Here is an 18,075-nt window from a genome sequence, read left to right as displayed (position 1 = left end):
TTCTTAAAGGTGGCTTCTCAGAGCACTTAACAAAATGACAACAACATTAAAAAAATACGCAAGATATGCACGATGAGAATAGACAGTTAGAGGAGACAGTAGATGGTGTTACTAAATACAGTAGGAGCAGAGGGGTAAAGAACACAACCAGTTAAGACTTTTCTAAATAAGAAGGTTTTGAGTCTGGATTTGAAGGAGTTTAGAGACGGTGAGTCTCTGATATCCTTTGGGATAGAGTTCCAGAGCTCTGGGGCATAACAGGAGAAGGTCCTGTTACCAATAGAGTGTAGATGGGCTTGGGGGACAAATAGGAGACCAGAATTAGAAGAGCGAAGGTTGCAAGGTGGGGAGTAGGGTGATAATAGCTCAGACAGGTATCGAGGTGCCAAGCCATGCAGAGCCTTATAGGTGAGCATGAGGATTTTGGTTAACATGAAACTTGACAGGAAGTCAGTGCAAGGACTCCAGGATAGGAATAATGTGATCACTTGCACTAGACCTGGTCAGGATTCTGACTACTGAATTTTGGACATTGTGGAGTTCGTTCAATGTGGATTTAGAAACCCCAGCAAGTAGAGCATTACAGTAGTTGATTCGGGAAAAGACAAATGTGTTGACAGCTTCTCAGCCACAGTTAGTGATAACACAGGACGCAGTCTAACGATATTTCTGAAGTGAAAGAAAGATGTTTTGACAATATGCTGCACATGTGGGTCGAATGTCAAACCTGAATCAAATATCAGTTTTTCAATTTAGACAAAAGCTCAAGTACAGTACCATCCACAGATAGGTGTTACAGCATTAGCTTTATAAAGTTGATGAGGGGTGCTAATAAGCATGACTTCAGTCTTGTCACAGTTAAGATGAAGGAAATTTTGAGTCTTCCATCTTTTTATGTTGGAGATTCAATTAGATAGAATAGAGACAGCCACATCAGTGTCAGGTTTGGTATGGGTGTTTATTTGGGCATCATCAGCATAGAAATGATAGTTGAGGCCATGTGATCTTGAAAGGTAAGCAAGTGGAAACATGTAGAGTAAATGCTGCAAAGTAAGGGGCCCAAAGTATTGAGCCCTGAGGAACACCAGACTTAACGAGTCCAATGTCAGACCTATATCCATCAAGAAAGACAAAGTGACACTAATCAGAGAGGTAAGACTTGAACCATTTGAGAGCAGTGTCAGAATCTCCAAACACAGTCTCAAGATGAGAAAGTAAGATATCATGGTTAACAGTATCGAAAGCAGCACTGAGATCAAGAAGAATGAGGATAGAAAGAGAACCAGAATCAGAAGCTATTAGATCATTATTGACTTTGACCAGGGAAGTTTCTGTGCTGTGAAGTTCTCAGAAGCCAGATTGGAGGGGTTCAAGAAGGTTATTTGCAATGAGGTGGTTATGTAATTGAATTGTGACAGCATATTCTAGAATTTTTACAAGAAAGAGTAAACTGGAAATGGGGTGAAAAATGTTTAGATTGTCCAGAGCTATGTTAGGCTTTTTTAGCAAGCAGGGAGGAGGTGTGGAAATGATATGCATTGTGGAGAGAATTTAATGCCGGATGTTGTTGATCTTTGAGCTAAAGAAATCTAAGAATGTGTTGCAAAGTTTTGATGAGACAGGTAATGTGATGGGGCAGTTATAATGATCAAAAGAGTAGTAGTAAAAAAAACTGTGCAGTTCTGTAAGAATCCATGAGGAATTCTAACCCGTAGGGAATTTATTTCCTTTTTACTCAATACAAATAATTTGGAAACTTTAAGAAAAATAGTTTGGTGCATTTTAAATATCTTACATTATGAAAAAGAACACATGCATAGATAGATATAACACTTTTCATTCATGAATGTGGAACAGAGATAGGCTCCTACATCTACAGTATGTGATGGAATTCTTTAACTACAGCGCATAAAGGGGGAAGGAAGAATAAGAATGGAGCAATATAAATGATTTTATAATGTTGTTCAATGTATAACTTATTTTAATAAAATGAAATTGCTGTATTATGCAATTAGAAAGTCTTTATTCTGTGAGTTCTCTGCGACTTTAGGCAACACTTAATGAGATGATTGCAAAGGAATGTGTAGGAGTAAAATTGGAGCTAGAAAAGGACTCCTTTTCTGTGTGTGCTATTTTCAATTGTTTTTTCTTATCTATTCAATAGCAGAGAGAGGTGGCTGCAGCCCTGTATATCAACACTGATGAAGCCTTTCTTCTAAAATATATGGGGCTTCTTGCTGACACAATCAATAGATGACTCATGTTGAAATGGCTGCAGTCAGGTTTCCACTCAATTCCTTAGTCACTCTGTCCACTAACCCTTTGGATGTGGGATTGAATGCATTTCTGGTACAGATCACTGAATGATACATCCACTTGAGAGCACATTAAGTTTGGGAAATTGTCAAGAAGTCATGGATATAGAGCTACAGTATAACTGCGCAGAATGCCTGCAGGCAGTTCTGAATTCAATGACAGTTGTGACTGTTATTGTTTTAAAGGCATCAACAATGAATGAAAAACAAACAACTTAAAATTGTCACAGATATCTGAAGGGACGAACTGTGGAATGGCAGAGAGTGATAAAGAACCTATGCGTAGCGGCGAGACGGGAGTTAGCCGGGATCAGCTGTTCAGGAAATGCCGTATATAGAAAACTATGCCTTCAGGCCATGGACAGGAGCGAACCTCAATGCTGAGCAAGGAGCAGAGCGAAAGCAGGAAGCAAATAGGCTTCACAATGAGACACACCAGAAAGACATGGATAATCACAGGGAACTAGGAACAGGAGAGAAGTAGAGCGCCCTCTAGGTGTAATAATAATAAAATAATAATAATAATAATAATAATAATAATAATAATAATTGCTTACACTTATATAGCGCTTTTCTGGACACTCTAGAGCTTTACAGGTAATGGGGACTCCCCTCCACCACCACCAATGTGCAGCATCCACCTGGATTATGCGATGGCAGCCATAGTGCACCAGAACGCTCACCACACATCAGCTATTAGTGGGGAGGAGAGCAGAGTAATGAAGCCAATTCATAGATGGGGATTATTAGGAGGCCATGATCCGTAAGGGCCAAGTGTCCCCGTCACTATACTGGGGCATTAGGACCCACATGGACGGCAGGGTGAGCGCCCCCTGCTGGCCCCACTAACACCTCTTCCAGCAGCAACCTTAGTTTTTCCCCGGAGGTCTTCCATCCAGGTACTGACCAGGCTCACACCTGCTTAGCTTCAGTGGATTGCCAGTTGTGAGTTACAGGGTGATATGGCTGCTGGCACAGTACTGTACTAAGAGTGACAAAAATACTTAAAGAATTTATAGGCTTTTAATGATGAAAAATACTCAAGTATACTTGAAGAACAATGGTGATAATTAGATATCAAATAGCATACTGTACCTTTCATTATTCACATCCTGCCAGGTTGCTATATTTACAAGGTATATATATTGCACTCTGTGAAGTGACTCTGAAGTTGACAGACTGGAGTCATTCAGGGGTGTTTCCCCTTTCTGGTCTGTCTGGTCCTACTTATGAACCAAAATGAAGCATTACTGGCATGTTTCTTAAGCAAGGGTAGAAACGAGCTGTATATGGCTGTTTAAATCCTGCAGCTCACTCTCTAAGTAGACCAGAACTATTACAACTGTTCAACTGTTCCAGTACACCTTTTCAATATTCTTTACATATGCACCACATTTAAGTTATATTAGTTTATTAGTTTATATTTATATTATATATATTTATATTATATTACTTTTTTATAAATAATTATTAACTAGTTTGTAGAAAAAGGTTTGCAGTGAATTCAAAGAAGTGCAATTTGTAACTCTGGATTATAGATTCCTTGTTGCTCAGTAAAACTGTGTGGATTGTTCTTTGCCTTTTTCAAACCCCTTGCCAATTTATAGAAAGTCTTAAACTCTGTTAAGGTGAGGCTGCAGTGAAATAAATGCTGATTTGTCACCCCCTTTGTGGCCATGTAGCTCATTAGCTGGAATCTAATCAGATAAACGTCCCTGGTTACTGTATGTGCGGTACTCGCAAGACAACCTAAAATCTCTCAGGTCTAATAGCACAGTTCGCAACAGAAGTATGCACCAGGCTATTTTCCTTGTATTATGATGGAGCAGCAGCATGGAACTTTCTGGTTAACAAAACTGATTCAAGAAAGCAATGCCCCCCCAAGCACCTGTGAGGTGAGTTTTATTTGCTTTATTTAATATACGGAGTTATTTCATTGCATGGCTCACTCTACTATATTATCTCTTCTGTCATTCTGCTACTCTTATTGAGAGCAGTCTTCTGATATAGTGCAACATGATTTAATGGGTATCTCAGCAACAGTGTTGGCGGTTGTGTTTTCCTGGACCTTTTATAATATTCATCTGCCTTAAATTGTTCTGTCGTTTAGGGTACAAAGAAGTGTGTATTTCTTCCATCTCTGCTCAGTTTAAAAATTTTATTTCACCCCTTTTAAATGTTCTTGGGCTCATAAATTGAATAAAACTCCCCTTGAATCCTACTCCATATTCCAAACACCTTGGTTTTAGGAAAAAATAACGACTGGAAAAGTGGATTTGTATCTTCAAAGTAACTGGCAAAAGCTTTATATGCCAGAGTATTTATCTTTTTATAAGCTTTGTAACTCCTCTTTAATGCTGCGGTGCCAGAAGTGCAGAATCTTCCCCGGCTGTTTTCTGTAGGAAATGTTAAACAATATAGGTTTATCGACTAGGTACAGTACAACATATAAATAAGAATATAATAGAAATGCTTAAAATATTGTGTTTGTCATATCAGGTCTTGAAGGAAATATCCTGAGATAAAGACTCTGGCTTTGACCATGTAAATGTATTTAAAAATGCACAGTAGATATAGAATACATTCTGTTTTTATAATTCTAATTCTGCTTTTATGAACTCCTTAGTTCCCAAATTATTTTTTCAAAGGTTCCAACACAGATACAATATTATATTTAAAAAATATTTTTTTATTCAGAAAGGTTTACATTCTGTTCGAGAACTTAATATTTAAATTTCTGTGGCAACATTTATTTGGAATAAGTAGTCTTTGGTTATTCCTCCGTATTTAATATCTGATCTTCATTTTTTAGAGACAGACTTTGATCACTGTAGGTGAGCTCCTGTGGCAGCAGGGCTTTGTAGAAAAAAAAGATGCCTGTGTGGAATACCATTTCCAAGCTCTGTTATTCCTCCAACACAGTGCTGGAAGCAGTCTGTACTAGCAGGATGATTAGATTGTCTGTTTCTCAGTGTCTGGAAACAGACCTGGGGGAGCTGGACCTTCTGTGGCTCTCATCAACATTTAGGCACTTTAGAACATCTTTCACAATGCTGTTCTAAAATATCTTCCTCTAAAATATTTCCCTATAATGGAAGTGTAAAGTTCTGTAGACATATGCTTTTTTATAGAATAGTTTGTCAGCTATTGTGAATCCAAGTAACCAAGGTGTGCCAAAATCCAAAGCTACGTTCTTCTTTTTTGTCACAGATGCCATTTCATGTAAAGTACTCACCATGCTTTCTCTTACAAGTTGTATACTGCTGGTTGATGGTGCTTTTTTTAATGTTTCATATTTTTTTGGATAATGAAATGTCTATTTCTGAATGTGTCTCGTGTTCTTAAGTTCTTGAGTATGTCAGGGAGTCTTTGTTTCCATTACAATTTCATTGTATTTGAAGTGGTATCAGGACAGTGTAGCAGTGAAGAGCTGCCTAGGAGTCATAAAGGTTCTTTTGGGGTTTTTCAAACACTTTCTTTTTTTCTTATTTTGAAAGAGTATAAAAACATAAGCAGGATCAAAGATGACAAATCTGTATGGTCTGACATGCTTCAATATACTTTTTTTAAGAACATGTTGTTCTTTGTGTCTGGGTGTGGGTTACATGGCTCTCTCTAAAGGGGTATCTCGGAACAAAGTGTCTATACACACACCACTTACAAATACATCACTCATCCTGCTTTGATTCTTTTATTTATTCAGCTCTTAAAACTCATTTTGCCAGACAATGAGTGTGAAACACTTCTGGTGTGAGTAGTAAAACAAGAATATAGAAGATACTGTATTTGGGTAGTTGCCACAGGTTTGTCATTCTCTGAGATATTAATAAAAATTAAATATTTCACAAACTTAAAGAATAAGACTTTGATTTCACAATGCTATCTGGTTGGTGTTTAAAATAGTTTATTAGATAATTGGTTTTCAATTAGAATTTCCCCCCAAACACATTCTGTCTCCCTCAAGACCTCTTTTGCAGTTAATAATGCAATGACACTTTAACTGTGTTATTAACAACACATAAGGCACCAATTCACAAGATTTGCTATATGTGAACATAATAAGTAATAATAGAAACATAGTTATTATTAGGAAAATCGTTACAAGATTGGTTGGAGCTGGTGCACTGACAATTTATTAAACAAATATGACACAAACAGATTAATTAGTTTGCTTAATATACTCTGTCTACTGTAGCAACATGTGTGGCCGCCATTGGAAGCAATACAAGCTGTACATCTGTAATGTTTCAGATTCTGTCTTGTGGGATTCTGTCCTATGCATCTCATAGAGACAGGATAGTCATGTGCCTGTTCACCTGTTCTCTTAGCACTAAGTACCACATATCAACTCAACTCAACTCATACCACAGATCTTCAATTGTGCTCAAATTTGATAAGTATCTGGAGAATCCCAAAAGGGTTAAGCCACCAGAGGGTTACATTAAAATACATTAAAAGTCCATATGCAAAAAGTCCAGGCTAGTAGAAAATAAGCCTCACCTGTGTGAAGTCAGACTATCAATATAAAGGGTTATTGAGTGAGCAGTCCTGTTTAACCCAGGGGAATCAGACCCTTGCCGTTAGGTTTGGCCGTGGCTTATGAGGAGACTCTAATTGTCAGCTCATGGTAAGCTAGACCCTCACCCTCAAGGGGACAGTGAGATGCCAGGTCTCATGGTGAGACGCCGAACAAGCGATTTTCTCACTGGCATTTTATTATTATTATTATTTACTTACACTTATATAGCACTTTTCTGGACACTCCACTCAAAGTGCTTTACTGGTAATGGGGACTCCCCTCTACCACCACCAATGTGCAGCATCCACCTGGACAGCCATAGTGCGCCAGAACGCTCACCACACATCAGCTATCAGTGGGGAGGAGAGCAAAGTAATGAAGCCAATTCACAGATGGGGATTATTAGGAGGCCATGATTGGTAAAGGCCAAGGGACAATTTGGCCAGGCGACCCATACTCTTTTCAAGAAATGCCCTGGGATTTTTAATGACTACAGAGAGTCAGGACCTTGGTTTTACGTCTCATCTGAAAGACGGCGCTTGTTTACAGTATAGTGTCCCCGTCACTATACTGGGGCATTAAGACCCATTTGGACTGCAGGGTGAGCGCCCCCTGCTGGCCCCACTAACACCTCTCCAGCGGCAACCTTAGTTTTTCCCAGGAGGTCTCCCATCCAGGTACTGACCAGGCTCACACCTGCTTAGCTTTAGTGGGTTGCCAGTTGTGAGTTGCAGAGTGAAATGGCTGCTGGCTGCTGGCATGTGTGTCAGTGAGAGGTGAACAAGTGTAAGTTCCTCACCTGGGAGGTATGTCAATGAGATACCAGATCTCACAGTGAGATGCTGAGATACCATCTAAACCCCGGAAGGGGTGGGTTCTACCAACAATCCCAAAGGGACAATGCTACAGACAGCATGTTCTGGGGGAGAACAAGGCTGTCTTCAGCCAAAGCCAGTCTTGCAGTGAGGCATCTAACCATTTGCGCTTAGGTGACTGAGACACGTTTGGAGCTTCAGGAGAAGCTCAGTCTCAGGGGAGACAACTCGTTAGAAGTTAAGGCTCTCAAGGTTAGGAGCAAGACGTCTAGAAGTAGTGGTCTCCTAGACACAGATATTTACAGTGACTAAGAGTGAGGAAGATAACAAAAGAGAAGCAGACTTAGTTGTTTCCTTGTTGGCCTGCTGGTAAGTAAAAAATATGTTTATAGAGAGTATCGACCTAAACAAAATTGACCAGATCAGGGTGACTTCCATTGCTATTCAGTCATAAGATAGAAAGAGGTTAGGTAAGCTACGGACTGACTTAAGGTTAAAACCTGGTTAAAAGAAGCAACTTCAATCTTTATGCTGCCTTTAAACGATTCACAGATGGGTTAATGTAGCAAAATTTCCTTATGCTTGGCTACCATCAAGGGAGATCTGTTATAGGGATCTACAGCATATTTCATATTTCCCATCTCACAGGAAAAGCCTTTGTTTAGGTAGCAGCGTGAAGACAAGTCAGAATGATATGTTAGAATGAACTCACAAGCAGGGCAGTAAGAAAGGTTCCAAGACATGATCAATGTTGCACTGTGCAGTCTGGTTGCCATTAATCACTACCAGTGGTGTTCTGGAGAGAACAGTCAAACCTGCTTTGACTACACCATCTCAGGGTAGCCTGCACAAAACATTGATTCACAAAACCCCTGAAAGATGCACCACTGCTGATGAGTTCTCTTGAGGTAAGTCCAGCCTTCAACTTAATTATGATGTAAAGGCTTTTCTTTCTTGATAAGTAGGATATACTGTATTTATTTCTATTTAGTTTTTTTTTATATTCACCAGATGCAATATTAAAAAGGCTAAATCACCTAAATTACCTTATCACCTGTGCCCAGTGAACTGTCTCACAAATAAAATGATTTCGAGATTGTGCAACAGCTAGCCACACTAGTGTATCACAGCGAGTCATCGATGATCAAAATGATACTAAAAACATGTAATCAACATCCAAAATCTGTAATTCTTTTCTAACAACATATTTGAATGAACGTATATGAACATATATAAATTCTTATATGATAAGTTTCTTTTGATGTTTTGATGGAGAACAGTTTGTGATATTTGTTGACACCTGACATTACTGTTTAAACATATTGTGTAATATAAGAAATACTTGTAAATTGTTTGGCGTTGATTTTATAATGCAGTGGTAGTATTCCATCATACTCCAAGAATTTTCAAATTAATTATTTAGTAATATGCAATTAACATGGTTTTACACCTGGGGAGCTTTTGTCGGAACCCATATTTCAACCACTGTCAAGCACTGTCAATCTCAGTAATGTCATCAAATAAGTTTTTGTCTTGTCTTAAAGCATTTAGAACTCATACGACAGTAAACTGTCAATTCTTTTGCGATGAGGGAGTTATTGGTGAGGGTGTATTCCTGTTATGATATTAGTTGCAGACCACAAATTATACAAATAAAGGCTGTGCTTAACCATTACTGATACATAAAAATGAAGGGCACTCGAGAAGCTACGGTATACAGGAAAGAGAGACAAGATAAGACAACAGTGTCATGCTGTCACAGAGAATTGACAGAGAGGGCAGGACACTGAGTGAGCTCACCACACAATAGAATCTAGCTTTTCTATCCTTTGGGACATCATACACTTCAGGCATGCTATTGACTGAAAAGATGCTGCAATTATGTGACTGTGCTGACTTTCATTAGCAGTCTTTCACCGAGGTTTGTAAGCACAAAAAGGGGCCATAAGTTGCAATAAGAGCTTTGTGGTTTGAGCAAATAGCTTCAAATTGACAATGACATAGCCCAGAATGGTGTTCCATAAGTCACTTGCTGATGGCCATTAACAGCTGGCCTGTTGCTTTCCATCAGAGAATATCTGGAATGGCTTGATTATTTAAAGAAAGTGTTATGGTGATATAGATTTATAATCTAGAATCACCAATTATTTTTGCTCTACTCACCCAATTAGCCAGTTGTGTGTTTTTAATGTCTGCATGTTAACAAGATCCTTGGTGGTCGCAGGGCCTCTGGCATCCCTTTGTTGCCAAAAGAACACTAATACAAGCCTATCCTTGATGGCACTCAGCAGCTGAATGTCTTTGTTTAGAATCCCTGTCATAGAGAACTAGCAACATTACCAGGTTTATGATCATAGAGCTTAGCCTGAGGAGGGCCTTCATTCATTTTTATTAAGTTCTGGAAAATTCAAAACAGATTTAATTATCCTGCATGATTAAAGGTGATAGTCAAGATTATATTTTTTAAGTAGCTGAATAATGTTTTCCTTTACTGTTCGTTTTTCATAAAATCAGACCATGTTACATCAAAGGCACTTATTAACACAGAGAATGCTTTCAATGTTTAATTGCACCAATATAATAAAAATATAATGATTCAATAATGTTTTTTCATCTTTTTCTTAGACAATGGATTATTTTTAAGTTAAAAATACTTTATTATCTGTATAGATTTTTCATTCTTTTTGAAACACAGAATTAGAATTTTACATTTAATCAGTGTACAGTATTTCTGTGATTCTCAAAACATTCCTCATTTGAATCTGTGTACATCATTTCCTAATGTGCCTTTGTCACACATCTTTGTGTGTAACTTTCTGAGCATATGGCTGCAAATGTGCCCTTTTGAAACATGCCTTCCTGAATATTAATTTGCTTCTATCCTTGCATTATAAAGCTAAACTTTTGTTGACCTCAATGAATCGACTTTCTCTTCACCTGTAATAAGCATTTCCTTCAATTGCTTATTCAGAGCTCTAGTCTTCTCATTTCACACAGTCCTGGCTCTGGAAGGCTATTCAATTAGCAAAATAGGTTAAGATACTGGCACAGCACTGTGCTGTTTTAACTAAGGGTTTAATGATGGCAATTTTGTGAAGGCTTCATCCTTTTTGCTTTGCCAGGTAAAATAAATTGTCACATTCTGAACAAACATGCCACTCTTTTAGCCAGGAGGTTCTTAATTTCACTTTATCATAAAGAGCAATTTATCTTAATGCACATTCAGCACCAATCATGATTTAGAGAGTAAATAATGATGGATGTGGCAGTACTAACAAAGAGGACTGGTCTTTAGAAAGTATAAATGAGCGCCAGCATTCTTCCTCTGATCGCTTTATAACACGTTGGGGCTCTGCTTCAATTTGTAACATCTTATTTTTAAAACATGATCATCCTGCTGTAACAAGGTAAATGAAACCAGTACTTGGAGATTGCAGGAAAATACTTTCCTTTTCCACTCACCAATGTTATTCCCAGTTTTTGTGACTAATATCAGCAAGTGTAAAGTTATTTATTCAAGCAGAACAAATTAAGAAATAAACACTTTCTATTGGAGTGAATGAATACAATATACTGTATACTTAAATGTTCAGAACGCAAAACCTTGAAGCCTTGTCTGAATTCAGTAATACAAGCTTGCTCATCTGTTCAAATTTTCATCTGAATATTTTGCTCAAGGGGAGCTAAAAATTATCAACCACACCAAAGAAAGTCTTGGTGTCAGGCCTGACTTTAGCCAAATCTGTTGATGAAGCACCAGTTTTCAACGCTTTTCTGTCTGGGTGCAGCATCCATGTACCCTGCAGACATTGTGTTGCAGACTCCGCTGAGCTTTTCTATGAGGTTTTCTATGATCCGTGCCCTTTTCACGTGTTGCAGATCAGATGGTTGCTGTCAGTGTCACCCAGCTGCCACGGACCAAGACACCCAGGCTGATCTGTTAAAAGCAGGGTTCAGACCATCAGAACTGCATCACTTCAGGGCCCCAACATCCATCACACAGAAACAGCTGTCAGAAATTTATTGAGGTTCTGCACAAGGTCTGGCAGGTGAAATGTCACCCCAGATTCATGGCTGTAAAGCCAGAATACATGTGAAAGTGTTAATGTACTTCTCAAATCTAGTCTTTGACCTCTCAGGAACTAAGATTAGTTAACTAGAAATAACAAATAATTATATTTAACTATGCAATATAATTGCACCTTTTATAAAGAAAGTAGTACAAGGTATTGGTTTGTCCCATTAAAATCTAGTCTCCAATTAAAACACTAATGTAGTGAGTGAGATCTTAAACTCAATTGCTTCAGTCATCTCTACTCTATACATGAGCACTAGCTTCAAATTGTACCTAATAAACATATCAGTTTCCTAAAAAATACAAAGAATATGTTAAAGGTTCCAAATATGCAAAATTATTTCAGATCAGATGCTTCCGTATTTAAGACTTTAAAAAACACTATGCCAATTGTAACTGTTTTATCTCTACTTGTATCTTTCATTTCTTCTGTTCACTGACCTGAAAGTTGTTGCCACACTGTGCAAAAAGGCAACTTTATTCTTATTATTGTAATATACAGCACTTAAGACACGTGTCTTTCTTGAATCCTTTGTTAGTCCAAAGTGAAAAATATGTAGAAAAATGGCAGGAAAATTAACATTTTAAAACATTTGAGGGGTAAATAATTTCATTGTAAATGTTTTGTAGGTGAATACCTTTTTTTGTAGAAGTTTGATCATTGTGAACTTTAATGTCTTCTGTGCAGAAGCCCATGATTGCATGAGTTATTGGTATGAAACCCAGGCTTATGCCCAGGGATTTAAAACACTGTTTTATTATGTCTGTTTTTTCTGCAGGTCAGGATCGCAGTGAAGCAGGGCTGATTAAACGCTTCAAAGGGGATGGTATCCGGTACAAGGCCAAGCTGATTGGGATTGATGAAGTCACAGCTGCACGGGGGGACAAGTTATGCCAGGACTCTATGATGAAGCTCAAGGTAGGCACCCATGCTGTGTGGGCTGTCATGCTGTCATGAATATTCATCCACTAACACTTTAGCTATGACGTCTGTTGGTTATAGCCTAGAATAAATGATCCTTTACAAAGACTGTTAATCAGATGTTTTGAAATATGCTCTTTAACAAATAAAAAACTGCACCAATTGACATTTTCTTGCAAATCAAAGCCTCCAGCTCTGTCACAAAATCAAACCAGGGACCTAGTTTTCTGCGATGGCTAGAGTGGAGTCCACCTGTCAATGTAAGTCATTTGTTACAGAGTGGGTTGGTTGTCTGCTGTGTTTCCACAATGTATTATAAAGGCCAGGATGTCTGGAGTGAATTTTGGGCCATCAGACCTAGTGTCTCGTTTGAAAGTTTCTCCACCTTTATAAAACAGAATTAACAAATAAATTTGAAATTGTTCCATTTTGTACTTTTTAATGTTAAACTGGAGAGAGTTCTCTGTTTCTTGTAATGGGGATACTATAGATCTTTCTCTCTGTATGCGGAAAGCAATACTCATCAAAACAGCAATAATAGACAGCTTTGGCATCAATAGATGATCAATTTCAATAGAAATTGTTCTAATTTGTTCAGTTCCTCAGTTGTTTTGTGCAGAAAACAATATAAATGTTCAAAAAAACCTTACTAGGTAGAAACAATAAGTCAGAACGATTATGCTATTAATATTACATTAATTAAAAGTATTCTATTTATTATTATATTAATTCATATAATATTATATAATTAATATTTTCTAATCAGTTCATCTGCTGTGCTGCAACCTCTTTGCATATTCAGATACAGATACAGATCTGCACATACAGATTCGGGTATGTTACACCGCTATCATGTAAAAAGCTCAGTATGCCGTAACGTAAAAGATTGTTTATTAAATAATCTTACAGACACTTGGACTTCAAAGCTCTACTATTCCAGTGGTGTACAGCTAATATCTGCTCTCTGTCCATAGTCACATCAAGAAAAATGTCTTAGTCAATAACTGCATACTATTCTTTGGAGGCCAGAGGTCACAGTCGATCAGTCTTTGAAGTCAGAAAGAGAATCCCTTAATAAAAAAGCAGATTTTCGATTAATAGAGACAGATAACTTCTCCAATGATTTCCATACTTTCCAGATATTGGCCAATTTAAAGAGTTGATCTTCTGCTCTTTATTAACTAAAAGTAACAGTAATTACTGATAATGTTTGCACAGAAAGTCCCCTAAAAACATTCCTTCACCATCCATTTGGTGAAACGTACTGTATGTGTGAAAATCATACAAAGTTCATTCTGGTGCTTTAAAAAATGGTCTGCCAGCTCACACCTCAGATTTAATTTGTGTGCTGTAAAGCCATCAGCAATAAGACTCTGCAACTCACAACTGGCAACCCACTGAAGCTAAGCAGGTGTGAGCCTGGTCAGTACCTGGATGAGAGACCTCCTGGGGAAAAACTAAGGTTGCTGCTGGAAGAGGTGTTAGTGGGGCCAGCAGGGGGCGCTCACCCTGCAGTCTATGTGGGTTCTAATGCCCCAGTATAGTGACAGGGACACTATACTGTAAGCAGGTCCGTCCTTCGGATGAGACGTAATAAACCAAGGTCCTTACTCTCTGTGGTCATTAAAAATCGCAGGGTGTTTCTCGAAAAGAGTAGGGGTGTAACCTACTCTTGTAGCCTCTGTAGCCTCCTAATAATCCCCATCTATGAATTGGCTTCATTACTCTGCTCTCCTCCACACTGATAGCTGGTGTGTGGTGAGCGTTCTGGCGCACTATGGCTGCTGTCGCATCATCCAGGTGGATGCTGCACATTGGTGGGGTGGAGGGGAGTCCCCATTACCTGTAAAGCGCTTTGAGTGGAGTGACCAGAAAAGTGCTATATAAGTGTAAGCAATGATTATTATTATTATCATTATCTACTGTAATAATAATATTATTATTATTATCATTATCTACTGTACATTCATACTTTTTTGTATGTACTGAAACTATTTGTGCTGTTATAAAAACATATCACTACCATAATATAACACATGTCATCTCAAGGGAGTTGTTGTTGCTGTTTTTTTTCCCCTACAGGGAATTGCTGCTGCAGCTCGTTCTAAAGGAGAACACAAGCAGAAAGTCTTTTTAACTGTCTCCTTTGGAGGGATCAAAATCTTTGATGAGAAGACAGGGGTGAGTAACAGAATTGCATGGTACAGCAAAAAATAAAATACTGACACGTGCTACCTCTGGATCCTTTCTGCCCAAGGACACACTGGGCGCCATGTCTCAAGGGGAGTGGCAACAACAAGCATAGGCATTCGGTCACTCTGCCATCTTAGGAAAATCAAAAGACAGGTATGAAGAAACAAGAGCTCCTTTAAAGCTGACATGTCTTACAAAAACAATCACTTGGCAGTTATCTTTCTGTAGTTTGTCAAAAAAACAAGCTATTTCCTGATACAGAGTGCTGGTTTCTGAATTTTGATGGCATGTGAGCAATTAACAAGATGTGACAAATATTCGGCACTACAGTACATCAGCATAAGGTAAAAATCAAGTTTATCTAAAAAAAATTTTCAGAGCTGCAAAAGACAATATCACAATAGCCCTGAACAGTGTAAATGCAATCCACTTTGTGAGGTAAATGATACTTTAAAAAATCTACAGTATGTGGTATTTTTTATAATTTCCAGTATGATGTTTTATTGTATGCTGTTTTATGTGAGCTCCACTACAATTCCAAATGCTGCTGTTGCCCTTTGTAAATGACAGTGTTCCTAGAGCCTCTCTTAGCCCATCTCTCAGTTTTGGACACCTTGAAAAACAGTAGTAGCGCAGCCTTTCTGGACCGGCAGTTCCCATGACTCTGGTTTCTAAACACAGAGGCATTTTGTTCTAACGTCTTTCAGAAAGTAAAGCCACAAAGGCACCTATGGTGTAATTCTGTACACCTGAAGATTTGCCTTTTATAAAGGGGATACACTGATACGTCTGAGTAAATAAATGGATGAGTGTATTTAATATTCTACAACGTACTTTAAAACAAACTGCAAAAATTCCTGCTTTTTTTTTTGTTTCTCGAGTGTTAATGATGCATTTCTAATAGAAGGATGCGAGGGGGAGATTTTTGTAGATGGTTGGACACTTTACATTGTTCTGAGTTCTAAAATATGTGGATTGTTCTATGTAATTTTATAGTCATAACAGTCTTGTAGTGACTTGAATTTATAGTATTACGGTATATATATTTATTTTATACTTTATATATGACAATGATTTTAGATAAAAAATAATTGTAGTCCACAATTGTCAGAACTTTGTTGATTATTTATGGGATTATTCAGATCTGCAACGGTTACACCTGAGTTACTGCTGGAGAGCCATTAACAGAGCCAAGTCTTAAAACAACTGGTGATTTCCACTGAAAGGGTACATGATAAAAAACAATGTATGATGTTTTTTTTTAAAGAAAGAAACATTTGTATAATGCATAATATTAACATGAACCAAGCCACTGTACTATACAGTATATCATTATGATTTATGCTTGTTAGAAGAGTATACAGTTGGTATGATCATTCTGTGAATTATATTTTAGACTTCAGTAAAAAGTTGCTCTCTCACCCAATGTACTGTATAAGGAGTTTTTTTCTATGGTTTTCAGACAGGATGAAATTAACAGAGCCTTTGACAGCCTCTTAATCAATGCAGATCTGTGACCTGATAGCTGCAGGGCCTTGCTTGACCTTTTGTTGTAGCTGTAATTTTGTGCTGGCGCTCCTGAGAGAAAAAGGTTTTAATCAGCACTAGCCTATGGCAATGGAGACTGTGAAGAATTGAGTTCTGTACTACAGTGTTCAAAGATGTTCATTGGTTGGTGGGTTTAGATATGATTAACAACATGTGACAAAAATCTCCCTCAGCACAATGCATAGATGACTTGTTTAGATCTCGGATATGTTGTGTAAGGTCATTTAAAATAACTTTTTAATTTTAATTTTACATTCAAAAATAGGTTTGAAGATTTAGCATGGATTGTATCACTGTTAATGCACATTGAGGAAGTTTATTGAGATAAAGCACCAAAAGTTTCATGCCCCCCTTCCATTGCTATAGTGTGCACACATACAGTACTGTACACAGAACTCAACCACTATGTCTTGCATCACTTCTGAAACTGCAAATTTAAAATATGCTTTAAGGTGAAGATAAGGATCAGGGTTAGCATTATGGTTAGAGTTCCAGTTTATTGTTAAGGCTGGTGTTGTGTTTGTGAAGTATACATTGCATAAGGAACTTAAAATGTACAAGGCATAAATTCACTCTTTCAAGTTCATATGAAAAACACACGATCACCTCTACATAACCGCCTGTTAGAGTCTCGTTTAACAATCCATAATAGAGCCCTTACACAATTTGTAGAATGTTTAAAGTCATTCATTTTGTAGTCTAAAAAACTTTTTTTTTAAACTTTAATAACAGTTGCAGGGTTTAGAACAGTTTATTTAGGTCTTTTTTATCAGTGCAGTCACATACAGTATGTACTGTATTTTTATGCTGGAGAATTAGTAAATACTGAATCTTAATGCTTTTCCTGTTTGATGAAGTGTATATTTCCCTGTAGCTGCCTTATAAAAATACATAATGGTATGTGATTATACCTTATTATACACAAACAGAAATGTGCCGTTTGTTCATCAAAGGTGCTTACAGTATGTTTACTGAGAAATATACAGTAACAGTGAAATACAGGTGGCTATAGAACTGACTGTGAAGGTCACTGTTTGGAAATAGTACTGGTCTTCTGTGACTTTTTCTCCCTTAAGCACTGGAAGATATATATCAGCGAGTTAATTCTGGGCAGATCTGTGTGGTGCAAGTGAATTCTATTATTTGGGTTTTACTGCCGGTTAGGTGGTTAGCTCAGGATTTACCTCTCCTTATAAAAAATACAACAGACCAGGGTCCAGAATATGAACTGTTCCAGTGATGAAAAGCCGTCTGTGTAAATCACAGGAATCACACATTAAATGGAACTGGTGCTGTTAAAGCTGTCCACATAAGGACTACATAATACTCTTATTTGATTTATCTTCAACTGAGCTCTGAGTTCTACACAGCAATGCCAATTAAACCTGTGCACCACTTTGTAAGACTGAACATAAATATTGAAATATCAATCAATGAGAAGAAACTCCTTTGTTTATGGTTTATTTGTGTAATTCCTCTTCAACTGTAATATAATAAGAGAATAAATATGGATGGTTTAAGAAATTTGCTGTTGAGTTTTCACTCATTCGTTCTTTTGCTTGTGTTTCTATTTACCACTTGTAAGATTTGTTTTTAGATTTGCAATGGTTTCCCAGTAAATACTGTGCACGTTATGACTGCAAATGAGCACTGTGACATCTGGCAGATCTCTGGAATGAAGTTCATAA

At 37.6% G+C, this 18,075-nt stretch overlaps 1 protein-coding gene across 15 annotated transcripts in view; it reads left to right on the top strand.

Annotated features, from left to right (window-relative positions):
- LOC148652126 (disabled homolog 1-like) overlaps nucleotides 1-18,075 on the top strand; it is a 360,191-nt gene that overhangs the window by 287,177 nt on the left and 54,939 nt on the right. For 14 of the 15 annotated variants that reach the window (XM_088598756.1, XM_088598768.1, XM_088598767.1 and 11 more), the window contains 2 exons: nucleotides 12,504-12,643; nucleotides 14,729-14,827. In XM_088598756.1, coding sequence (XP_088454882.1) covers nucleotides 12,504-12,643; nucleotides 14,729-14,827 — 239 coding nt within the window. Of the gene's footprint in view, nucleotides 1-4,060; nucleotides 4,211-12,503; nucleotides 12,644-14,728; nucleotides 14,828-18,075 lie in introns of those variants that run through there. The other variant, XM_088598770.1, reaches the window with a different exon arrangement.

The sequence above is a fragment of the Lepisosteus platostomus genome, chromosome 11 (genome assembly GCF_059453375.1).
Source record: "Lepisosteus platostomus isolate fLepPlt1 chromosome 11, fLepPlt1.hap1, whole genome shotgun sequence".
Classification (NCBI taxonomy): Eukaryota; Metazoa; Chordata; class Actinopteri; order Semionotiformes; family Lepisosteidae; genus Lepisosteus; species Lepisosteus platostomus.
The sequence above is the reverse complement of the archived record's forward strand: the minus strand, read 5'-3'. Positions and strand labels throughout refer to the sequence as shown.